At 42.0% G+C, this 22,445-nt stretch overlaps 1 protein-coding gene across 1 annotated transcript; it reads right to left on the reverse strand.

Annotated features, from left to right (window-relative positions):
* Positions 1-14,222: 14,222 nt before the first annotated feature.
* Positions 14,223-18,461, reverse strand: LOC140817981 (uncharacterized). Its single transcript, XM_073177773.1, has 3 exons — positions 17,082-18,461; positions 16,464-16,958; positions 14,223-16,409 (listed from the first exon to the last, which is right to left on the reverse strand). Exons 1-3 carry the CDS (start codon positions 18,459-18,461, stop codon positions 14,223-14,225), a joined length of 4,062 nt encoding a protein of 1,353 aa, XP_073033874.1.
* Positions 18,462-22,445: the final 3,984 nt, after the last annotated feature.

The raw sequence follows: 22,445 nt of genomic DNA on the forward strand, positions 1-22,445 counted from the left end.
GTAGTGCGTATTTTTGGGAACTCGGAGACTTTGAATGACACATGCTCCACTTCCTTGCGCACAGCAGTATCTGCTCCTTCTCCAGTCACTTCTTCATCATCTGAGATGATAATCACATCCACTTTGTACTTGCTAGTTACACTTACTTCAGAATTTGATTTGTATGTAACAGACATATTGGGAGTGTTCTGCAAAAGAAGCACAAGATGATCAACTAAACTGAGTTTGTAAACGAAATGTCACAGATGAATGAGGGCGAGTTTAAGTAACCCAAATACATTAAACATAGTTTACCAACCCAAGAGTAAATGCTTGTCATTCAAAAGAGATAGAGGATCATTTTGATTTGATATCACACCATATGTCATCATCTATGCTCATAACTATTTTTTGGTAGTGAGAAAGTGTACACAGTTTACTCTGCAATTAATATGTGCAGGGATGATTTGATGCATGCAAATTCACATAACACACATATTCAATTAATACAAAATTTGGGTACACAAGCAGTAATAATGGTGACAAACTAATATAAAAAATCATTACATTCATAAGACCAGTTACTAATACATGAATAAATCAACCGAAGTAAATTTCAGAAGACCAGTTACTAATACATGAATAAATCAACCGAATTAAATTCATAAGACCAGTTAGTAATACAAGAATAAATCAACAGAACTAACACATATCCTTATTTAACCGAAGTAAATTTCACATTCAAAATAAATCAAATGAATGCTTACCTAATACAGGAATGTTTGAGCCCATCCCAAAACTTAGACTCTTCACGAAATCAACATTTACGAGGAAAAGCTGAATCATTTGCAAGAAATTTCGTAAGAAAAGCACAGAGGTGTAAAATGGAACAACAATGTAATCATATTTGCTACTAAATAACTTACCCATTCACATGCTTCTGTTGTATATACGAGTGTGATAATGTAGGTGCTCAGATTATCAAACAAATAACTCAATAAAAATTAAGAGTCAGAACTTGCACACCACATATATGTCTCATACGTCAAAAGATATGGAATTACATGTCTTACATTTAGACAAAACAATTTGAAGCCACCGAAATAACATATACAAATAATGCAGTAGATCATAATGAAATAGAAGGACTACAATAAGGAGCAAAAGAACGCAGATCAACGCGCATATGAACCCAAAACAACAAAAAACATGATCACGTGAGTAAGGTGTGCTCTTCATACCAGGATTTGGTAACTCATATCTTGTACGCGAGATGCCACGGTCCATCTCAAATATTGCTTGCTGTCATGTGTATGAGCTTCTTCCCAAGGACGAACATGTGGCCCCGAAGATGAGTTCATTGACTCCTTCTTACAAAAGGTTTGGGTACTAGTATTAGATGAATGATCTGCAAAATTAGTTGACTTATGTTCAGATTTATACGCCTGTTCCTCCGTGGGTGTTACATTCCTTCCATGGTACTCAAGATACCAAGAGAAACTGTTCCGATGTTTGAGTCTAGCGGGCCAAATATAGTAATAGTGACCAGGACGAGTAGAGTAATCCCCAGCTTTCCGTAATATCATTACCCCGGTGCCACAATCGCACTGTGGTGGTGTCTTCAGTTCCATGATACCTATAAATCGGTACCTAAAATTTGCAACATTCATATACAGATTAACAAATTCTACTCAAATTGGACGAAAATTCCACTGTAAAGTTTATGTACATCTTTGTTGTGAATTATGTTTGGAGAAAAGATTGGCTTCGTGAAAATAATGCGAACAAGTTTCAAATTCGAAACACAAGCAGTAATCTATTTTCATAATACTATTTGGGAAAAAAAAAGATGCGTCAAACATCGTTGAGACAACAAATTACCAGGAAACAAAACTAAAATAATGAAATCAACATAAACATAAGAAAATAAATACGCGTTCAAAGCGCAAAAAAAAATATCAGTTCCGTTTCAGTGAAACTCGGTAATGAAAGATTACTCGAATAATAAATTTGGAAATTACTCACAAAAAATTTAAGTCGCAAAGAGATCTTGCTTCCACTGGTTCGAACGACTTTTGTAGCTTTAATTTCTGAGCTAACCTGTAAATAAAATTAATCAGAACAACATGTTCGTGTTTTATGTTAAAACTTCGGTACAGAATAACATGGAAGCTCACCTCGTTTGTCGATCTTCACGGATGAAGAAAATGGAGAGAATTTCCAAATCACGGCTCTTCTTTTTCACGAACAAGCAGCTAGGTTTGGGGAGAAGTACAAAGTAATGGGAAATAAATTTAAATAATAGATTGAAGGGTAATTTGGTCAGAAATAATCTGACATGATTTAATCACTCTTCTTAAAAACACATCACACATAATATTATATATCTCTCAAATTACATATCTTATCCTATCAAACATTTATCAATCAAATTATCAATCATTCAATTATCACATCCTAAAGACCAAGCGAACCCTTTGAGTATAAAACAAGAAGATAGTATAAAAGCAGAAGTTCACGTGTTTCTTGAACCACTTGTCGAAATTTTCTGAAATTAGTATAAGGACAATTAGTATTTGTATTTATTTTTGGGAATATACCTATCAGAGATAAGTTGATTTAAGCTTCTGATTTAAGATAAAAAAATTTGACTCCAGGATGATAAGTTATTTATGAAAACTAATATAAGAAAAATTGATATAAGAATTATATCATAAGTTTTGGGTATTCTACTATAGAAGTTGATTTTGTGTCAATAATTAACTTTGTGGGCATTAAGTTTTGTTATTAAGAATGTTAAAAGCAAACTTTAAATATGTAAGACCTTAAAATATCTTGTGAGACAATATTATCAAGTTAAAAAATTTATATTATTTTGGGATAACAAGTAGGCTATGACCCTACATAAATAAAATAAGTTATGAAATATTGATGGATATCAAAGAAAGTATAGTACAATAAGTTTTTATTTTTTATGGTACTAAGAATGTTTCAAAGAGAATAATATTCAATGAAATCATTCGTGTTAGAGCGTGATAGGTTCACGGTCTTGATGAAAGTAAGATTTAGTAAAAGAATAATTATTTGAGGTAACGACTAGGTTATAATTTTCGGGATTTAAGTCAATAAACTATATATCGATATTGAGTTAAGTTTCAATATTCTATATGAGTTTTATTTTTCGAGATAGTAATAAGGATAATTTTGTAACGCCCCAGATTCGATGATTGTTCTCACTGTATCAAGAAGGGTCTTTCCAGCGTGCTTATGTCCTCACTCACACGCACCCTGGTAAACTTCCCAGGAGATCACCCATCCCAAAATTGCCCCAAGTCAAGCACGCTTAACTTTAGAGTTCTTATGTGATGAGCTACTGAAAATAAGATGCACCTTCGTGATATGAGTATTACCAATCAAATCTTTTAAGCCCTCTTCAACTGTACAGTCCATTACATAGAACAGTCTCGGAATCCCTCTCATCCCCGTGTGGGTCGGTTCATTCATGTTCCCTCCACCTAGAAGCCTGTCGGAGCCGCTCATTGTCCGCGCAACTGATGGCACCGGCGATCACCCCCCGCCATCTTCGGCCCCGGGCCTTACATGCCCACCAGCTTCCATTTGGTTCGTCCCTGAACCACACCGTACTAAGAGAGGTCAGCTGTGATACCAACTGTAAAGCCCCAGATTCGAGGACTGTCCTCACTGTACCAAGACGAGTCTTTCCAGCGTGCTTATGTCCTCACTCACACGCACCCTGGGAAACTTCCCAGGAGGTCACCCATCCCAAAATTGCCCCAAGTCAAGCACGCTTAAATTTAGAGTTCTTATGTGATGAGCTACAGAAAAAAAGATGCACCTTCGTGATATGAGTAGTACCAATCAAATCTTTTAAGCCCTCTTTAACTGTACAGTCCATTACATTGAACAGTCTCGGAATCCCTCTTATTCCCGTGTGGGTCGGTTCATTCATGTTCTCTCCACCTAGAAGCCTGCCAGGAGCCGCTCATTGTCCGCGCAACTGATGGTACCGGCGATCACCCCTGCCCTCTTCGGCCCCGGGCCTCAAAAATTTCAAGATAGAATAAATTAGTATCAATTCACATATGTTAGTGCCGACTTGATTCGACTCACTTCAGTATATTTCGACGCCATCCTAGGGATGAATTGGTTATTTAAAAACCTTGCAATAGTAGATTTCCAGAGTAAGAATGTCAAACTCTGAACCCCGAACCAAGAAAAAATCGGGTACCATGGCAGTGCCAAGGAACATAAATACATTTTTTCTTTTTCCCAGACTTGGAAAGCCATAATATCTGACGAAGAAATTTACCTAGCAGTGGTAAATAAAGTGCAAGAAGTAGACGAGCTCAAGAAGTACATGAGCTGAAGTTGGAAGATTGTAATGCCCTAGATTTTATATCATGTTAAGCAAATATTATTGAAGTTGAATTGATATAATTATAGACGGGCTATTACGAGACCCAAAGTGGGCCAAGCATATGAAGTACACAATTGGTGGACAGAAATGATGGCGCCCGAGCGATAGTTTTTGACCGCCCGAGCGCCAGTGTTCATCACAAATATGTCGCGGGCAGAAGAGTTGGCGCCCGGGCGGTAGTTTTTGACCGCCCGAGCGCCAAAGGTGCAATTCAGAAAAGCGTGGACAGAACCTACCGCGCTCGAGCGGTAGATTAGCACCGCTCGAGCGTCGCCTGAAAGGTGTGAAATGTAAGACACGTAGCATTGCCATGCAGGGGACGTATATATATATATATATATATATATATATATATATATATATATATATATATATATATATATATATGATAATACTTCATAATTGACAGAATAGAGATCGAGAAAAGCTTTGGGAAAGAAGTGGAAAATCCTTACGCCTTTTGTGAGAAATCCGTCCGTTAGATTTTAAATCCGACTTCAGTACTGTGTTCTTATCAACGCAGGCTACAACTGGACGTAAGTTTTACTACGTTTTAACATGTTTTGAAATTATGACGTTGTTAGAATTGAATACACGTCATATATGTTGTTCTGGACATGTTAGACAGCGTAGAATCGAAGTCAGATTAAGAAACGGACTGAATATGGAATTGTTATGAATTTCAGAATGAAATTGACTAGAATTGATATCAGATTTGTACAGAGGTTGATTGTAAATGATTGGAATTGATATAGACTGATATAGTATTATCAGTATCGCAAGATTGTACTGTTATACTGTCAGAATTTGATAAAACAGAGATGTTTTGAATTGATTAGAATATTGATACAGAATATCGGTATTGTCATTGCCAGATTGAACAGTGACAGATTTTGAATCGAGACTTCGATTGTATCAGAGCGACAGCAAGAAAGGTATAAATAAATGTTGATTCGGGATTGCATAACTCGAGTTAGGTTTGACTTGAGTTTCCCTAAATCACATACTTTATTTTATTGCATTGATATTTGCAGATTATCAGATTGATATGTTAATCTATTGACTTAGAACAAAGTCAGAATCCGAGTCTAGGGCAGATCAGCCTAGCTAGGGCAGAACCGCCGAGTCTTTCTCAGAACCGATAAGACTCTAGACTTACGGTGTATCGAAGAGCCTTAGATGTAGATCGACGTCTATCTCAGACACTCGATACAGCATATCAAAGTCTAAATTAGATTGGGATCCCTAGATTTGAGATAAGATAAGATTAGATCACGAGTCATTGATTCATGTAGTCAGACTAGATACATGTTTTGATGTTTGTTTATGCTTTTATATATGTTTTATATGATTGCATTTAATACATTATTTATACTGGGATATTTATATCTCACCGGAGTTATCCGGCTGTTGTCTTGTTTGTATGTGTGCATGACAACAGGTGGGACAGGTACAGGGTCACAGAGGTGAAGACAGATCGAGATTAGAGTGGTGATTCCGGACTTGGACTAGAGATAGAGTTTAAACACGTGATAGTTAGGTGTTGAACCTGAGATGTAAATTATTGTATGATGTTTGAGATTTATACTTTTATACTGATATGTATAGGAGTTTGATTCCATTACCTTCCGCAGTTTTAAAAAAAAAAAATTTAGACCCTGATTACTATAATTGATTAATTAGTCCCAATGATGTTTAAAAAGATGATTAGCGTCCGGGTCCCCACAAAGATCTTCCAGTAATACAAAAATTTTCGGACGTTTTTCCAGAAGGGCTTCTTGGAATATTCTCGGAATAAGAAGTAGAGTTCGAGATAAATTTGGTACCGGTGATACACCAATCTCCAATGCACAATACCGAATGGCTCTAGATAAACTCAATGAGCTAAAAAAATAACTCCAATATTTGTTAGACAAAAAGAAAAAAGCGTATTAGACCAAGTGCATCTCTTTAGAGAAGCCACAATCAAGAACAAATATCTTTTCGATCAACGTAAACGAGCTAAAGTATATATTCTCTATTTTAGCTTGGGTCCATTTGTATATATAATATGTGTCAACTAGACAAATTAATATTTATTTATAGAATTTGTATTTATTTTGATATACCTAACAAAATTAAATTCATTATCTTTAATATACTATCTCATTAACGTAGGGAGCCAAATGAAAATTATAATTGTATAATTTATCTATAATTACAATATCTTGTCAAGTTTTAAGATTTTGAAATTACTAAATATTATTCTATCTTTATCTAAAATTTTAAATATTTTATTAATTATATATTTGTAATTTATTTATTACTACCTTGTTATCAATTTTTTCAATTTTTTTGAGTGACTAACTATTCTTTTTGTTTTTATCTAAACTTTTGAATATTTAATTCATCGTATCATCTATATCCGTGAGACGAGATCCATATATATCTACAATGAAAAATATATTTTTGACATTAAAAATAAAAATTTTCATGATTCGGGTTGTATTAGACATAGGTCTAACAAAATTAATTTATGTGAATTTTTGTGAAAATTTGTATATAGATGCATGTATAACATGTAAAAGACACGAGTATGTACTATTGCCCGCGAGTTGGAATAATTATTGATGAGATCCGCTTGAAATGGGTGAGCCGGGTAAGGAGCTCCAATCGGATCAAATCAACAATTTATAAAGTTTTGGGAATTTTGAACGAAGACAATGGCTTGAATGACACCTGCAAACAATGAAAGGAACTCGTGAATGGGCGCCGGAGGGGTTTCCGACGTAGCCACTCCGATGATAAAGTCAGCAGGTTATATGATGATGAACTTCGAATAATATTTGAGGAGTAATACGTAGAATGTTTAAAGTTCAAAGGTTTTTTCTGTAGAATCTTTTAATGACATTAATACCTGCTATTTATAGGAGAGGAATGGGTAGCTACCTCGATTCCCGCGTTACCTACTAAGTCGGTTTACCATACTAGCTTCTGATGACTTCTCGGACACTCCAAACTCAAGTCTCGATTCCCGCGTCACCTACTAAGTCGGTTTACCATACTAGCTTCTGATGACTTCTCGGACACTCCAAACTCAAGTTGCTCTGGCGGATTAGATTGCCTGTAATGATTACAATTGAGTGTGGCTCATTTATCGAGGTAGCGCTATTCTCGAGGTCGCCCAAGTGGGTATCCAACCGGGAAGATTACCCGGACAGATGAGAAGCATCTGGCCAACTCTATGAGGACCCGAGCTACTGGTAAAGGACTGCGGATGAAACGGTCACACCCGGGAAGGAAAGATTTACCCGGGCATCCATTAAACTACCCGGTACCCCGGGTTGTATCCATGGGTATCAGATGAACAAACCCATATCCTTATAGGGGTATCACCACCCATCCCTAAAATAGTCGGGCTAGAGCTTGACTCGTTGTCCCGATTCAATCTTTCCTGCTTTCTCCCGAATTGCAATTGTGAATAAGTAACGAGTGAGGGAACTTTCTAAGCGTCTTGTATCTCATACCCCCGACTCCTCAATATCTGATAATTACTATTCTCGAGAGAATCGATCGAACACATCATTACGCATGCATTAACGAGGATGCTACTGAAAATTACTCGCTTTTCAAGGTAATGATGAGTCTGTGCCCTCGATAACCGCACACGTCTCTTCACTTATACGCACGATTTCTTAGGAGTCCTATGATCGTACGATTAGATTTGAATCGAGGGCGGAGATTAATCCTTCCCCCTATAAATAATGACCTTGCTTATTCTTCTTTCTCATCAGTGTAATGGCAGGTTCAAGCAATTCGAAAATTCCGGATATGGCTGAAGAGCTTATGGCATCTGCAATAGAGAGAAGAAAAACGGCTATGGAGGAAGAAGTCTTTCACAAAATACTTCACTTCTGGGAGAAATTATACCAGCTGGAATCCTCTCAATATGTAGAGGGGGTTCCTACTCCTGAGAACGTGGCTCTTATGCGGAAATATCGCCAACGCCTCGGTGTTGCGGAGTACGTGGACATCTTTACTCACCATGGTGTCTACGCACTAATGCTACAAAGGGAGCTGAAGATCCTGGAGGATATAGCCGGGTCAGATAGCTTTGGCAAGACCGCTACCGGGAATCTCAGTGGCTGGTTACACAAATGGAAGATGTTTGTTGAAAAGGAACATCTTCGTGTACTCTCTGCCCATTTCTTCTAATCAATAAAATATCTTTTTCGCTTTGTTTATTGCATGTACTTGGTAGAACGTCAAAACCAAATTAACGATAAGTAAATAACGAAGATTAACATGACTAATACTCCTCAGACTTAAAACAAAATGCTTGAGTTTTTTGAAATCCCGGCCTATCAATCAATAAGCCCGAGTCCCGAATTTGTAGTCCGGGAAAAGGAATAAGCCGGGGCCGAGAATCCTCCGGTCTGCTGACGTGGTGTCATAATGATATGCGATTTATTAAACTCCTGCCAAACGAAAACGTTCTGTATTCCGAGGTACATCGGATTTGATGTTCTGATAACTGTCAGACCCTTTCGTCTGCCCCGTGCAATTTACGAGGGGCATCCTGATCGTCCACCTGTCCAGATTCGATGGTATCGATCAAATCTTTCCTTCGAATAATTAAAGAGACGCTTCGACTGGCTGAGACTCTTGGACTTCTTCCACATTTAAGGACACTTGCTTATAAATAAAAAGGGTACAGATGCAAAATGAACCTCCTCCCAGAATGTCGAGTTCAAGTGGTTCTAGTGCTTGCAGCAGTACACATGTCCTGGTGACTCCGGAAATGCGCCCCTATGTGGAAGAGCTGAAGGGAAGAATTGAAAAACGCATATGGGCGAAGGTCATGGCCGTGCGGGACAAGGTTTATGACCTGGACTATACCTACCGCAATCGCCTCGCCACTACTCGAGCACAAAGAGCAAGAGCGAGGAAGTATACCCCAGAGTTCGCAGTAGATCGGGTGACAAATCTGGTTGATGATGAAGTTCTGCTACATATGATGTTGTGGAAAGAGTGGCATGCTTTGGACAAGATAATGAAGGATGAATCCTTCATCAACCTCCGCATTCACGAGTTAACTAATTGGATGATGGAGTGGCAGGATTCTGTATCTAACATAATGGATCCCCTAACTGCTCGCCGCTTTTTTATGTAATAGAAATTTTATTGATTTCTATTGTTTCCCTATTCCTCTGCAAATAAATCTTGTACAAATTTATGCGGACGGAAACAACAGGCGTACCATAAATTGTAATAACACAATCTTTAAAACCGAAGTTACCCCTGTGACATACCTGGTGAAAATATGGTCCCAGGGTCTGGTATTTCTTACACTCAGAACATACTCCCGGGCTAGTCAATTTTTGAATTTGTAATCACATACCGGGGTATCGAACTACCCGGTCCTAGAAATCACCATCCCGGGTCTTTAAGCTTCCCGAGCTACGAAAGCCACCCATCGAGGTTTTTTTTTAAAACCTCCCGGCCTATCAACATAACATCATAATGACACGTGTTACTCTACCCCAACGGTCAGTAACGTCTCGTATTCCGAGGAACAGTAGGCCTGACACTTTAATGATTGCGCGTGTCCCTTCACGTACTATCCGATTCCTGAGGGTCATCTCGACCATCCGTTTAGATGCAACTCAACGGTAGAGATCAAGCCCCTCCCTTTATAAATAGTGGTATACTCTTTTGCCCAAAATCATTTTTGAATTCAAATTTCAGCGGAACTCTTGCGCTCGGTTTTCTCTCCTTCTCCGGCGTGTACAACCATTTTCCTCCGGCGACCTCCCCACTGTCTTTCTCATTTACTCGTAAGTACTCTTCTTTCAAAATGTCTAATTCTACATCTTCTACGTCGGGGGCCAACGCGCGCGGCTCGCCTAGCGACGAATCTGCTGCGTTACGCTCCGATGCTTCTCAATCTCCCCCACCCCGTCGCTCTATCACCCAACCCGCTAAGAAACCAGTAGCCTCTCCAATCAGACCCTCTTCTTCTAAACCCTCCCTTCCTAGCCACTCCCGAGTTCTTAAGCAAAAGAAGGGTAAGGGTAAAGCTCGGGTCGCGGGCCCTCCTCCTGCCGAGGCCCCGGGAGTTCCCTGGTTCTCCTCTTTGAGCAGCACCCTGCGCTCAGGGGCGGATGGGGAACTTAGGACTTTGGGTCACATTCCTTCCGCTCTTTCTATTCTGATACCCGGGCCTTCGGATAGAGCCAACAAACCCCCTACCGGGTACACCACTTTCTTCCGAGATCAGATTAAGAATGGTCTCCGATTTCCTGTTCATCCTTTCTTTATTGCAGTCGCCAAATTTTTTGGTGTACCAGTTAACCAATTTCATCCCAACTCTTTTAGAATAATGGCTGCTACTTTTGTCCTTTTCCGTATGAACGATTTTCTCATTACTCCTCTCATCCTTCATTACTATTTCTCTTGTCGGTTCGGGGATAATGCCTTTTCCCTGACTGCCCGGCACAATACTCGCTTCCTTGATGATATACCTTCTTCTCAAAAAGGGTGGAAAGGAAGATACTTCTTTATTCGACTCCCGGGAGATCTTCCCTGCTTGACCGGTTTTCTCTCCTCTCTTCCCACACAACCCTCCCTTCCTGGTACTTATTTGAAGAGCCCTTCCTTATCAGTCAAGATTTGGTAGAGGGACGTAAATATTCATCCTCCACCCTTATCTCGGATGAAAATTTGACTACCTACGGGTTGAGTCCCCAGCCTGAGGATCTCGAAGACCACATTATCGATGAGGTGGCGGGCTCGGTCTCTCAACCCGGTAATTCACCCTTTTTGCCCTATTTCTCTTTCTCCTTGTTCCCTCCTTGATTTTTTTTTTTTTTAAATATTATCCCTTCTCCATGCAGATACCTCCGAGATGCAGGCTGCTTTTGCTAAAAGAAGGGCAGCTGAGAAAAATGCCCAAGAGAAGGAACTTGCAGCTCGTCGTGCAGCCGTTGAAGCGGAAAAGAAACGAGCGGCCGAGAATGCATCTCAGGGAGTTGAAATTGCCCGGGAAGATCTTCCTCGGGAGGACACCCCTCGGGGGACGGCTGATACTTCCGAAGAAACTGAAGATCTTATTCCTCTAAGCCAGAGGAAAAGAAAAGCGGTGGCAGAGCCCGAGCTGGTTGTTCTGGAAGGCCCTTCTGAGGGTGATCCCTGTACTTCTCCACCTGCACAACCCCGTCCTCCCCCCCAAACTACTGGGGCTTCATCCTCCGAGCTCCCTTCCAACAATATTTTTTTCGAGGGAGCTACGGTCAGTGGTGCTAAACGCTTCAAGCAGATGCTCAGTCCTACTGAAGCAATATTCTTGAAGAGCATCCCTGCCCCTAACAGATTTTTAGAAGGATCAAACCGGCTTCTCTCGGTAAGCTCTTCGTCTTACGGCTTAATACTGATACCGACCCATTTTTCCTGACTTTTGTCTCTGTCCAGGCGGCTCATATGATGGTCTCAGCCTTTGAAGAAGTGGCGGCAGTGGCCACCAGGACGAACAGACAGGCTCGGGCGTCTCAAGAAGTTCATGACCAGCTCCGAGGGGAGATCGCCCGGGCCGAGAAGCTGCACGAGGAGAAAGTTGCCGGGCTTCTGGCTTCTTTGGAAAGAGCCAATCAACAATTGGCTTCAACTCAACGCGCTCGGGATGAAAGTTTGGCTCGAGAAGAAGCCTCTCAAAGGCAAATTGCTTTTCTGGGATCCCGAGCTCGATTTCTTGAAGAGGAAGCCACTCTTCAACAAAACCGGGTTGTGGCTGCTGAAGAAAAACTCAAGCTTTTCCAGCTTACTCATGAGGAATGGAAGACTGTCTTTCTTCAATCCTCGGATTTCCAAGCGGCTGTTGAAGATAGATCGTACAACTACTTCAAAGTCGGCTTTGCGAAATGCCGGGAGCAATTTGAGGAGGAGGGCTTTATTCCGACAGACAAGGAGGGCTTTCCGGACATAGATCGAGCCATTGACTCTCTTCCCAAGGATGATGATGCCGACAAGGAGACCGAAAAGGCTCCTGAAAAGACCGGGGAGGAGTCTGCTGCCATATTTTTAGTTTAAAATTGTTTCTTTAGATTTCTATACCTCCTTGTGTAATTCTTGGCCCCGGGCTCTGGTTATGAAAAAAGAAATCCTTTTTCCTTGCGCAATATCTTGATCTCTAGCGGACCAAATATTTTATATTCGATAGGAAATTAGAGAACGCGAACCTTGCTAATATACGGAGTCTTGAGCACGGGTGTAACTCCTTGGGCTTTTTAGAACCAAGGTACGGAGCCTTGGGTCGGGGAGCATGTCCCGGGACTTGGGAATGGTCGAGGTGTGTGGCCCCGAGCCAGGGTGTAGTGCCCTGGGCTTTTTAGAACCAAGGTACGGAGCCTTGGGCCGGGGAGCATGTCCCGGGACTTGGGAATGGTCGAGGTGTGTGGCCCCGAGCCAGGGTGTAGTGCCCTGGGCTTTTTAGAACCAAGGTACGGAGCCTTGGGCCGGGGAGCATGTCCCGGGACTTGGGAATGGTCGAGGTGTGTGGCCCCGAGCCAGGGTGTAGTGCCCTGGGCTTTTTAGAACCAAGGTACGGAGCCTTGGGCCGGGGAGCATGTCCCGGGACTTGGGAATGGTCGAGGTGTGTGGCCCCGAGCCAGGGTGTAGTGCCCTGGGCTTTTTAGAACCAAGGTATGGAGCCTTGGGCCGGGGAGCATGTCCCGGGAGTTGGGAATGGTCGAGGTGTGTGGCCCCGAGCCAGGGTGTAGTGCCCTGGGCTTTTTAGAACCAAGGTACGGAGCCTTGGGCCGGGGAGCATGTCCCGGGACTTGGGAATGGTCGAGGTGTGTGGCCCCAAGCCAGGGTGTAGTGCCCTGGGCTTTTGTTTTCCTCCGGAATGTGAGAGATGATAATACAACACTTCTGAGAAAAACAAATCTTTCATTTACATCTTTTGGCGAATAGATTACATCTGTCAAGTATAATATTGCTTTAAATTAAATACATTCCAAGGTCTTTTGAGAGGGCGTCCTTGTGCATCCTCTAGATAAAAAGATCCAGAGCTGACTCTCCGAGTGATTTTGTAAGGCCCTTCCCATTTGGCCTCTAATTTTCCCACTTCTCCCGCTGGATTGACCTTTTTCATGACTAAATCTCCAATTTGAAAGTCTTGGCTTCGGACCCTCTTATTGTAAGATTTCATCACTCGACCTCTGTATGCTTCCATGCGGATAAATGCCCGGTCTCTCTTTTCCTCGACTAAATCCAACTCCCTGGCTCTGCTTTCATCATTATCGTGTGGGTAAGATTCTACCCGAGGAGAAGTCCCTCCAATCTCAACTGGGAGAACTGCTTCAGAGCCGTATACGAGGCTGAAAGGGGTTTCCTGAGTCGGTATCCGCGGAGTAGTTCTGTAGGCCCAAAGAACACTAGGTAATTCTTCAACCCAATCCTTCCCCTTACCTTGAAGTCTCGTCTTTAACGCCTGTACAATGATCCTATTGACAACTTCTGTTTGGCCATTTGCTTGAGGATAAGCCACAGAGGTGAAGGATTGAGTGATCTTCATTTCTTGGCACCATGAAACAATTCCTTTGCCTTGAAATTGTCTGCCATTATCTGAGATTAATCTCCGGGGCACTCCAAATCGGCATACAATATTTTTCCATAGAAATTTCAATACCTCTGTTTCAGTAATTCTTGCCAAAGGTTCAGCTTCCACCCACTTGGAAAAGTAATCGACTGCCACTAATAAGAATTTCTTCTGAGCTCGGGCAAGCGGGAAAGGACCTACAATGTCCATGCCCCATTGATCAAAAGGTCAGGATGCCCAAATAGGCTTCATAAGAGTGGCCGGGCTGTGTTTGAAATTTGCATGATGCTGACAGCCTTCGCAGGTTTGAACCACCCGAGCTGCATCTTGACCAAGGGTTGGCCACCAAAATCCTGCGAGCATGGTTTTTCGAGCTAGAGACATTCCTCCGAGGTGCTCCGCGCAACATCCTTCATGAATTTCCCGGAGTACATAATCTACCTCCTTCTTAGGCAAGCATTTTAAAAGAGGCCCCTGAAATGATCTTTTATACAAGATTGTGTTTAAGAGAACAAACCTGGGAGCTTGTCTCTTAATTTTCCGAGCTTGCCCTCTGTCCTCGGGTAGTACACCCTTTTCAATAAATCTGATTAAGGGCGTCATCCAGGAGTTTTCTGGATCGGGTGTCCCTTCTTCGTCCGTCGAGAGGATCAAGCGGGAGACATGCAATACCTCCCGGGTGCTTGCTTTACTTAGGGATGCTGCCATTTTTGCTAGAATATCTGCTTCGTCATTTTCTTCTCGGGGGATTTGTTCAATACTCCAATCCGAAAAACCCTCTGCTCGAGCTCTGATAAGCTGTAGATATTTCAGCATCCTATCATCTTTAGCTTCATATACTCCCTTTATCTGCTGTGTTACAAGTTGTGAATCGGAATATATAATTATCCGGGAAGCCCCAACTTCCCGAGCAGCTCGTATTCCAGCTAGCACAGCCTCATACTCGGCTTCATTATTAGTTACTCGGGAATCAATCCTTATTGCCAATTTGATTTTTTCTCCCGGGGGAGATATCATCACGACTCCTACTCCACATCCCGCAAGGCTAGACGCCCCATCCACAAAGACTCTCCACACTTCCTCTCTACTGGGCTGGACCATCTCAGATAAAAAGTCTGATAAAGCTTGTGCCTTGATAGCTATTCGTGGTTTGTACTCGATATCGTACTCCCCCAATTCCACCGTCCACTTAATCATTCGCCCGGATACCTCAGCATGAGTCATGATTCTACCAAGAGGGCTGTTGGTAAGAACCACTATTTGATGTGATAAGAAGTAAGGTCTTAGCTTCCGAGCAGTCACGATCAAAGCCAATGCAATCTTTTCTACCTCGGTATACCGGAGCTCGGGCCCTCTTAGAGCGTGGCTAACATAATAGACAGGCTTCTGATCAGAGCCTTCTTCTTTGATTAACACTGAACTGACAGCATGCTCTGTAGAGGATAAATACAAGAATAATCGCTCCCCGGGCTCGGGCTTTACTAATACCGGGAGCTCTGCAAGATGGGCTTTCAAGTCCTGGAAGGCTTGTTCACATTTATCGTCCCATCCGAAGTGCTGGGCCTTTCTCAAGACTTGAAAGAAAGGATAACTTCTGTGTGCTGACCGGGATATAAATCGAGAGAGGGAAGCAATCCTTCCCGTCAGCTTTTGCACCTCTTTTACAGACTGGGGAGAGGGCATACATAAGACAGACTTCACCTTCTCCGGGTTTACCTCAATTCCACGATCTGTAACCATGAATCCCAAGAATTTGCCACTCTTTACGCCAAAAATACATTTGGCCAGGTTAAGCTTGATCCCATGTTGAATGAGGGTGGCAAAAGTTTCCTGTAGATCATCAATAAAAGTAGCGACTTCCCGGGTCTTGCTTAAGATATCATCCACATAGACTTCCACGTTCCGCCCCATCTGCTTCTCGAATACTTTGTCCATAAGACGCTGATAAGTGGCCCCTGCATTCTTCAACCCGAAAGGCATTACTATATAACAAAATGTACCTCCCGAGGTGACGAAGCTAGCTTTATCTTGATCTTCTTTGGCCAAGGGGATCTGATGATACCCCTGGTATGCATCCATAAAGCTCAGCAGCACGTAGCCCGAGGTGGAATCTACCAGCTGGTCAATCCGGGGCAGCGGATAATGATCTTTGGGGCATGCTTTATTTAGATCGCGGAAGTCTACGCACATGTGCCATTTGCCAGTGGATTTAGGTACTAAAACCACGTTGGAAAGCCAGGTAGGGAATTGAATTTCCCGAATATGCCCCGCCTTTAGGAGCTCCTTGACTTGCTCTGATATGATTTTGTCCTTTTCAGGACCAAAGTGCCTCTTTTTCTGCTTCACAGGGTGAGACCCTGGGAGGATGTTTAAATGATGCTCCGATATAAAGGGGGAAATCCCCGTAAGCTCCTGCTGGGACCAGGCAAACACATGAATGTTAGTTTTTAAACATTTAATTAAACTTACCCGGGTGGTCGTGCTGAGATCCCGAGCCACCCGGATTTGCTGTCCTGGCCCAATCTCCACCGCCTCCTGCTCTTCCTCGGCCACAAAGTGTATCTCTCCTTCCTCCACTATCCTTCCTCCTGTCTCACCTATCTTAGCCCTCTTCCCCTCCTTCTTAGATCTGTTCTGATCCGCCCGGACCGCTTCCACATAACACTTTCGAGAAGAGGGTTGATCTCCCCGGACTTCTCCTACCCTTGCTCTCACAGGAAATTTTATTTTCTGGTGGTAGGTAGACGCTACAGCCCTTAACTCGTTCATGGCCGGTCTCCCAAGGATGATGTTATACGATGATGGGGAGTCCACCATAGTGAAGGAAGTCATCACTGTTTTCTTGAGATCGTGAGAGCCCAGGGTCAGAGGTAAAATAATCTCCCCTTCCGGATAAACCACGTGCCCGGCGAAACCGAAAAGAGCAGTTTCCACTGTTTCAAGGTGATAGCCCTGTAAATCCATCTGCTCAAAAGCATCTTAGTAAATTACATTCACAGAACTGCCTGAATCCACGATAACTCGCAGAATGTCATAATTCGCCACTCGGGCTTGGATCACCTAGGCATCGTTGTGGGGTAGATTCACCCCTCTCAAGTCCTCCGGGCCGAAGCTGATGATTGCCTCACTCTTCCTCGATCCTTCCACCTCCAAACATTCTCTCCTACTCCTTGACTTCCTCGCCCGATTGGAGTCTCCATCAGTAGAGCCTTCGGATATCATTTTAATCGTCCCTACAACCGGGGGCGACTTCTTTCTTTGCTCGGGTTCAGGCCCCCTTCTCCTTCCAGGTTCGATTCTAGGATTGCTTCTCACACCCCCTCCCCGAGAACTAGATCCGGGCTGCCGGGATTTCCACGGTGGCACCCTAGACATCGGTGTACGGATAATGGGCTTTGGGAGGGAAGGCGCAACATAATTTCCCTTCAGAACCTTGCAATCCTCAGTGTTATGGTATCCCAACTTGTGAAGAGCACAAAATCCCTTTTTCTCTGGCCGAGCCAATTGATGATCCGGGGCCAAATCCCTACTACATTCCTGCACCTCCCTCTCTCGGGCGATTTTCAGAGGCACATGATGAGAGAAATGCCCTGAATTGCCCCTCTTTTGTCCTCTCTCCTCGGGTTTAGATACCCGGTCTCCTCTTTCTTTCTTCACCGCTTCTCTCTTTTGTTTCTGGGCTTCCTCCATATTTATGTATTTCTCTGCCCGGGATAACATGTCCTCAAAATTCCCGGGCACCTTTTTGGTTAGTGATTTGAAAAATTCACCCTCTCTCAAACCCTGGGTGAAGGCAGTAGTCTTGGTTTCGGTGGCACAAGACGGGACGTCTAGAGCCACTCTATTGAATCTTCTGATGTAAGCCCGCAAACTCTCCTCAGGGCTCTGCTTTACTTCAAAAAGACTGAAGGCGGTCTTTTTGTACTTCTTACTACTACTAAAATGGTGTAGGAATACCTTTTGGAAATCTCGGAACAACTGCACGCTTTGGGGGGACAAACCCTCAAACCATCTCTGAGCGGAATCCACCAGAGTTGTCAAGAACACCTTGCATTTGATTCTATCCGTGTAGCAGTGTAACATGGACATATTCTCGAATCTGGCTAGATGTTCTTCCGGGTCCGCGTTGCCATCATAATCTTTTATTTTGGCAGACTTGAAGTTTCTAGGAAGAGGTTCCTGAACAATGATATCAGCAAAGGGACATCCCTTTGCCGCGGCCCGGGCAGAGCTGCGACCTTCCAGCTGTCCCTCTAGGACCTTCATTTTTTGCTTTAAATCTTTCAACTCCTCTGCTGTAGTCGGAGCCTTTGACCCGGCACTATAATCTACATTTTCTTCACTCCCTTCCTCCTCCTCCTTCCGCCCCTGCTCCTGCTCTTGTTCCTGCTCCTGCTCCTGCTCTAGTGGTGTGTCACGTCGAGAAACTTCTTTCCGGGCCATAGCATGAACCATTGCATCAGCCATCATTTTTTTTTAATTCCTCTCGGGTCATGGTTACAAGATTCTGGTCGGTATTACTAACATTTACTTGTCTTGAAGATTGTCCCCCGTCCCCCTGGGCCCGGGAGTTATCTTGGTCTGTTCTCTTGGTACGAGCCATATCAACGCCTCGAGCTCAATATAGTTTCCCACAGACGGCGCCAATGATGAGATCCGCTTGAAATGGGTGAGCCGGGTAAGGAGCTCCAATCGGATCAAATCAACAATTTATAAAGTTTTGGGAATTTTGAACGAAGACAATGGCTTGAATGACACCTGCAAACAATGAAAGGAACTCGTGAATGGGCGCCGGAGGGGTTTCCGACGTAGCCACTCCGATGATAAAGTCAGCAGGTTATATGATGATGAACTTCGAACAATATTTGAGGAGTAATACGTAGAATGTTTAAAGTTCAAAGGTTTTTTTCTGTAGAATCTTTTAATGACATTAATACCTGCTATTTATAGGAGAGGAATGGGTAGCTACCTCGATTCCCGCGTTACCTACTAAGTCGGTTTACCATACTAGCTTCTGATGACTTCTCGGACACTCCAAACTCAAGTCTCGATTCCCGCGTCACCTACTAAGTCGGTTTACCATACTAGCTTCTGATGACTTCTCGGACACTCCAAACTCAAGTTGCTCTGGCGGATTAGATTGCCTGTAATGATTACAATTGAGTGTGGCTCATTTATCGAGGTAGCGCTATTCTCGAGGTCTCCCAAGTGGGTATCCAACCGGGAAGATTACCCGGACAGATGAGAAGCATCTGGTCAACTCTATGAGGACCCGAGCTACTGGTAAAGGACTGCGGATGAAACGGTCACACCCGGGAAGGAAAGATTTACCCGGGCATCCATTAAACTACCCGGTACCCCGGGTTGTATCCATGGGTATCAGATGAACAAACCCATATCCTTATAGGGGTATCAATTATCATTCATTTTTGCATTTCTAAATTAAGAATGATATAAAAAAGTTGACAAAACTTGTGTGAGACGGTCTCACGGGTCGTATTTTGTGAAACATATATCTTATTTGGGTCATCCATGAAAAAATGTTATTTTTTTATGCTAAGAGTATTACTTTTTATTGTCAATATCGATAAATTTGACCGATCTCACATATAAAAACCCGTAATACAGTCTCACAAGAGACCTACTCAAAAAAGTTTAATGATGTTGATAGGTAAGATTAACAAACATTTTAATAAATTTAAAATATTATAACTTTATAAAATATGTACACTGCTAGTTATTCTAACACCCTCGTGTTTTATAATATAAAATAAAATAAAACAACAATTAATATATATATATATACACACACACAAAGTAGATACTATGTATGTATATCTCTGTCTAGATACGGAATTATGATGTAGCAAAGGTTAAACTTAGATTTTAGCTAATTGGGCATTAAATTATATGTATGTATATGTCTATCTTAATGTTGTATGTTGTAGAAGTTAAACTAATTAAGATTTTATCTAATAAAAACATTACACACACTAATTTATAGTTGAATATCGAGTCAATATGTATATTATGTTAACTATTAAAGAATGATAAAGAACCCAACTTCGGTGAATGCAATGATAACGTTTATTTCAGCAGACCATGGCTATATATAGCCTTACAACAGAAAATAGACAAATGCAATACTAAGTAAGCTTAGCAAACAACCTAATGAGAGAGTGGTGGAAACAAATCTATCCTAACAAACTACAGAAGAATAGCTCTTTTATTTGACTTAATCAACTTTACAATCCCTCCCTTGAACTCATTAGTTCAGTATTGGAACAAAACATATCCCCAACTTCTCACGAATCCTTTGGAAGTCTTCTAATTTGAGAGGCTTATTCATTGAATCTGCAAGCTGATCTCTTGTGCTAATCCAAACCAAGTGAACAGATCCTTCTTTTTTAAGATCCCTAAGAAAATGGAACCTTACTCGGATGTGTTTGGAACGACCATGTAGCACTGGATTTTTAGACAACTTTATAGTGGATGTGTTGTCACACATTAATAACGTACCATCATCTTGCACATGACCAATTTCTTTTAAAACTCTTCTCATCCAAATGGCTTGGCAAGCACACGCAGCAGCATCCACAAACTCAGCCTCAGTAGTTGATAGGGTAACAATGGGCTGCTTCCTTGAAGACCATGCTACTGCTCCTCCACATATCATAAACACATATCCTGAAGCACTCTTACTATCCCCTATATCTCCAGCATAGTCACTATCTATGAATTCTACCAAGTCACTAGTTCCTCCCTTTCTGTAGAACACACCATGATCCACAGTGCCTTTTAAATACCTCATGATCCTTTTTGTTATAGCAAAATATAGTTGTGTAGGTCTTGCCATGAAACGACTTATGAGACTCACAGCGAACATAAGATCAGGTCGAGTAGTTGTCAAGTACATTAAGCTTACTACTATCTGTTTGTATTGGGTTGCATCTATCAAAGTCCCATCTTCATCTTTATCAACCTTCTGCCCTGGAACAATTGGATTTCGAATAGAATTGCTCTCCTCCATACCAAAACGACTCAATACTTCAGCTGCATATTTCCTTTGACATATAAAAATGCCATTAGACTGTTGTAGGACCTCAATTCCAAGAAAGAATCTCATCTTTCCTAAATCAGTCATGTCAAACTCCTTTTTCATAGAGCTTTTGAAATCACACACCATTTCTTTATCCTTGCTAGTGAACAACAGGTCATCAACATAGATGCTAACAATAAGAATGTTACCTCCCTTTTTCTTGACAAAGAGTGTGTGTTCACTTGGGCTCCTGTCAAAACCTTCGTTGATAAAATAGGACTCAATTCGACTAAACCAAGCTCTAGGTACTTGTTTTAGGCCGTATAGAGCCTTTTGTAATCTATATACCATGTGCTCACTCCCTTTCTTCTCATATCCTTTTGGTTGTTCTACAAAAATAGCTTCCTGCAATTCCCCATGCAAAAATGCAGATTTTACATCTAATTGATATATCTTCCAACCTTTTTGTGCTGCCAAAGCTATGATCATCCGTACGGTGTCCATCCTGGCCACATGAGCATATACCTCTGTGTAGTCAATTCCATATTGTTGAGAGTACCCTTTTACCACTAGTCTGGCTTTGTACTTGTCCACCTCTCCATGTTCATTTAGTTTGGTTTTATAAACCCATTTTACTCCTAATTTCTTAGCTCCAACAGGTAGTTCAACTAGCTTCCATTTCTTGCATCTAACTGCTTCTTCAAAATTTGTAGGATCAGATGATGCCATAAATGCCAAGGCTGATTCATCTTCTTCAGATAGGCCTTCTCCAGCTGTATAGTCTGACATCCAGATTGGGGGATGTCTCTGTCTTCCCTCCCTGAGTATTGATCCTTCTTCATTCGTTGGTGAGGCATCAGCTGGTACCGAATATTCTCCACCTTCTGATGTGCTTCCAGCTCCATCAACAATTTGTTCTACAGCATCTGGAGTGTTTTCAGTTTTGTCTTCCCACTCTAATTCCATTATTTGTTCTTTCTTATAGCTTGCATCCCAATCCCACATGCTATCTTCATCAAAGACTACATCACGGCTCACAATATTTTCCTGGCAGTTGGATCAAACATTCTATAGCCTTTCGTTTCATCACTAACTCCAAGTAATACAAAACTTACACTTTTATTGTCAAGCTTGATTCTCCTACATCTGGTATGTGGACATGTCCCACGCAACCAAACACTCGAAAATACTCTACTGATGGCTTTTTCTTGCTCCATGCCTCCTCTGGAGTCATGTATTTCACAACAAAGGTGGGTGATCGATTTAAGACATGATTTATCCATCGAACAGCTTCTGGCCAGAAAGTTTTGGGCACTTGTAACGCCCAGACATTCGTATGCATATGATGTAAGGTAATGATTATGATTAAGTATGGTCATTATTCCTTTTATGGTTTATTATGATAATCGTTC

Source organism: Primulina eburnea, chromosome 17, assembly GCF_022965805.1.
Source record: "Primulina eburnea isolate SZY01 chromosome 17, ASM2296580v1, whole genome shotgun sequence".
NCBI lineage: Eukaryota > Viridiplantae > Streptophyta > Magnoliopsida > Lamiales > Gesneriaceae > Primulina > Primulina eburnea.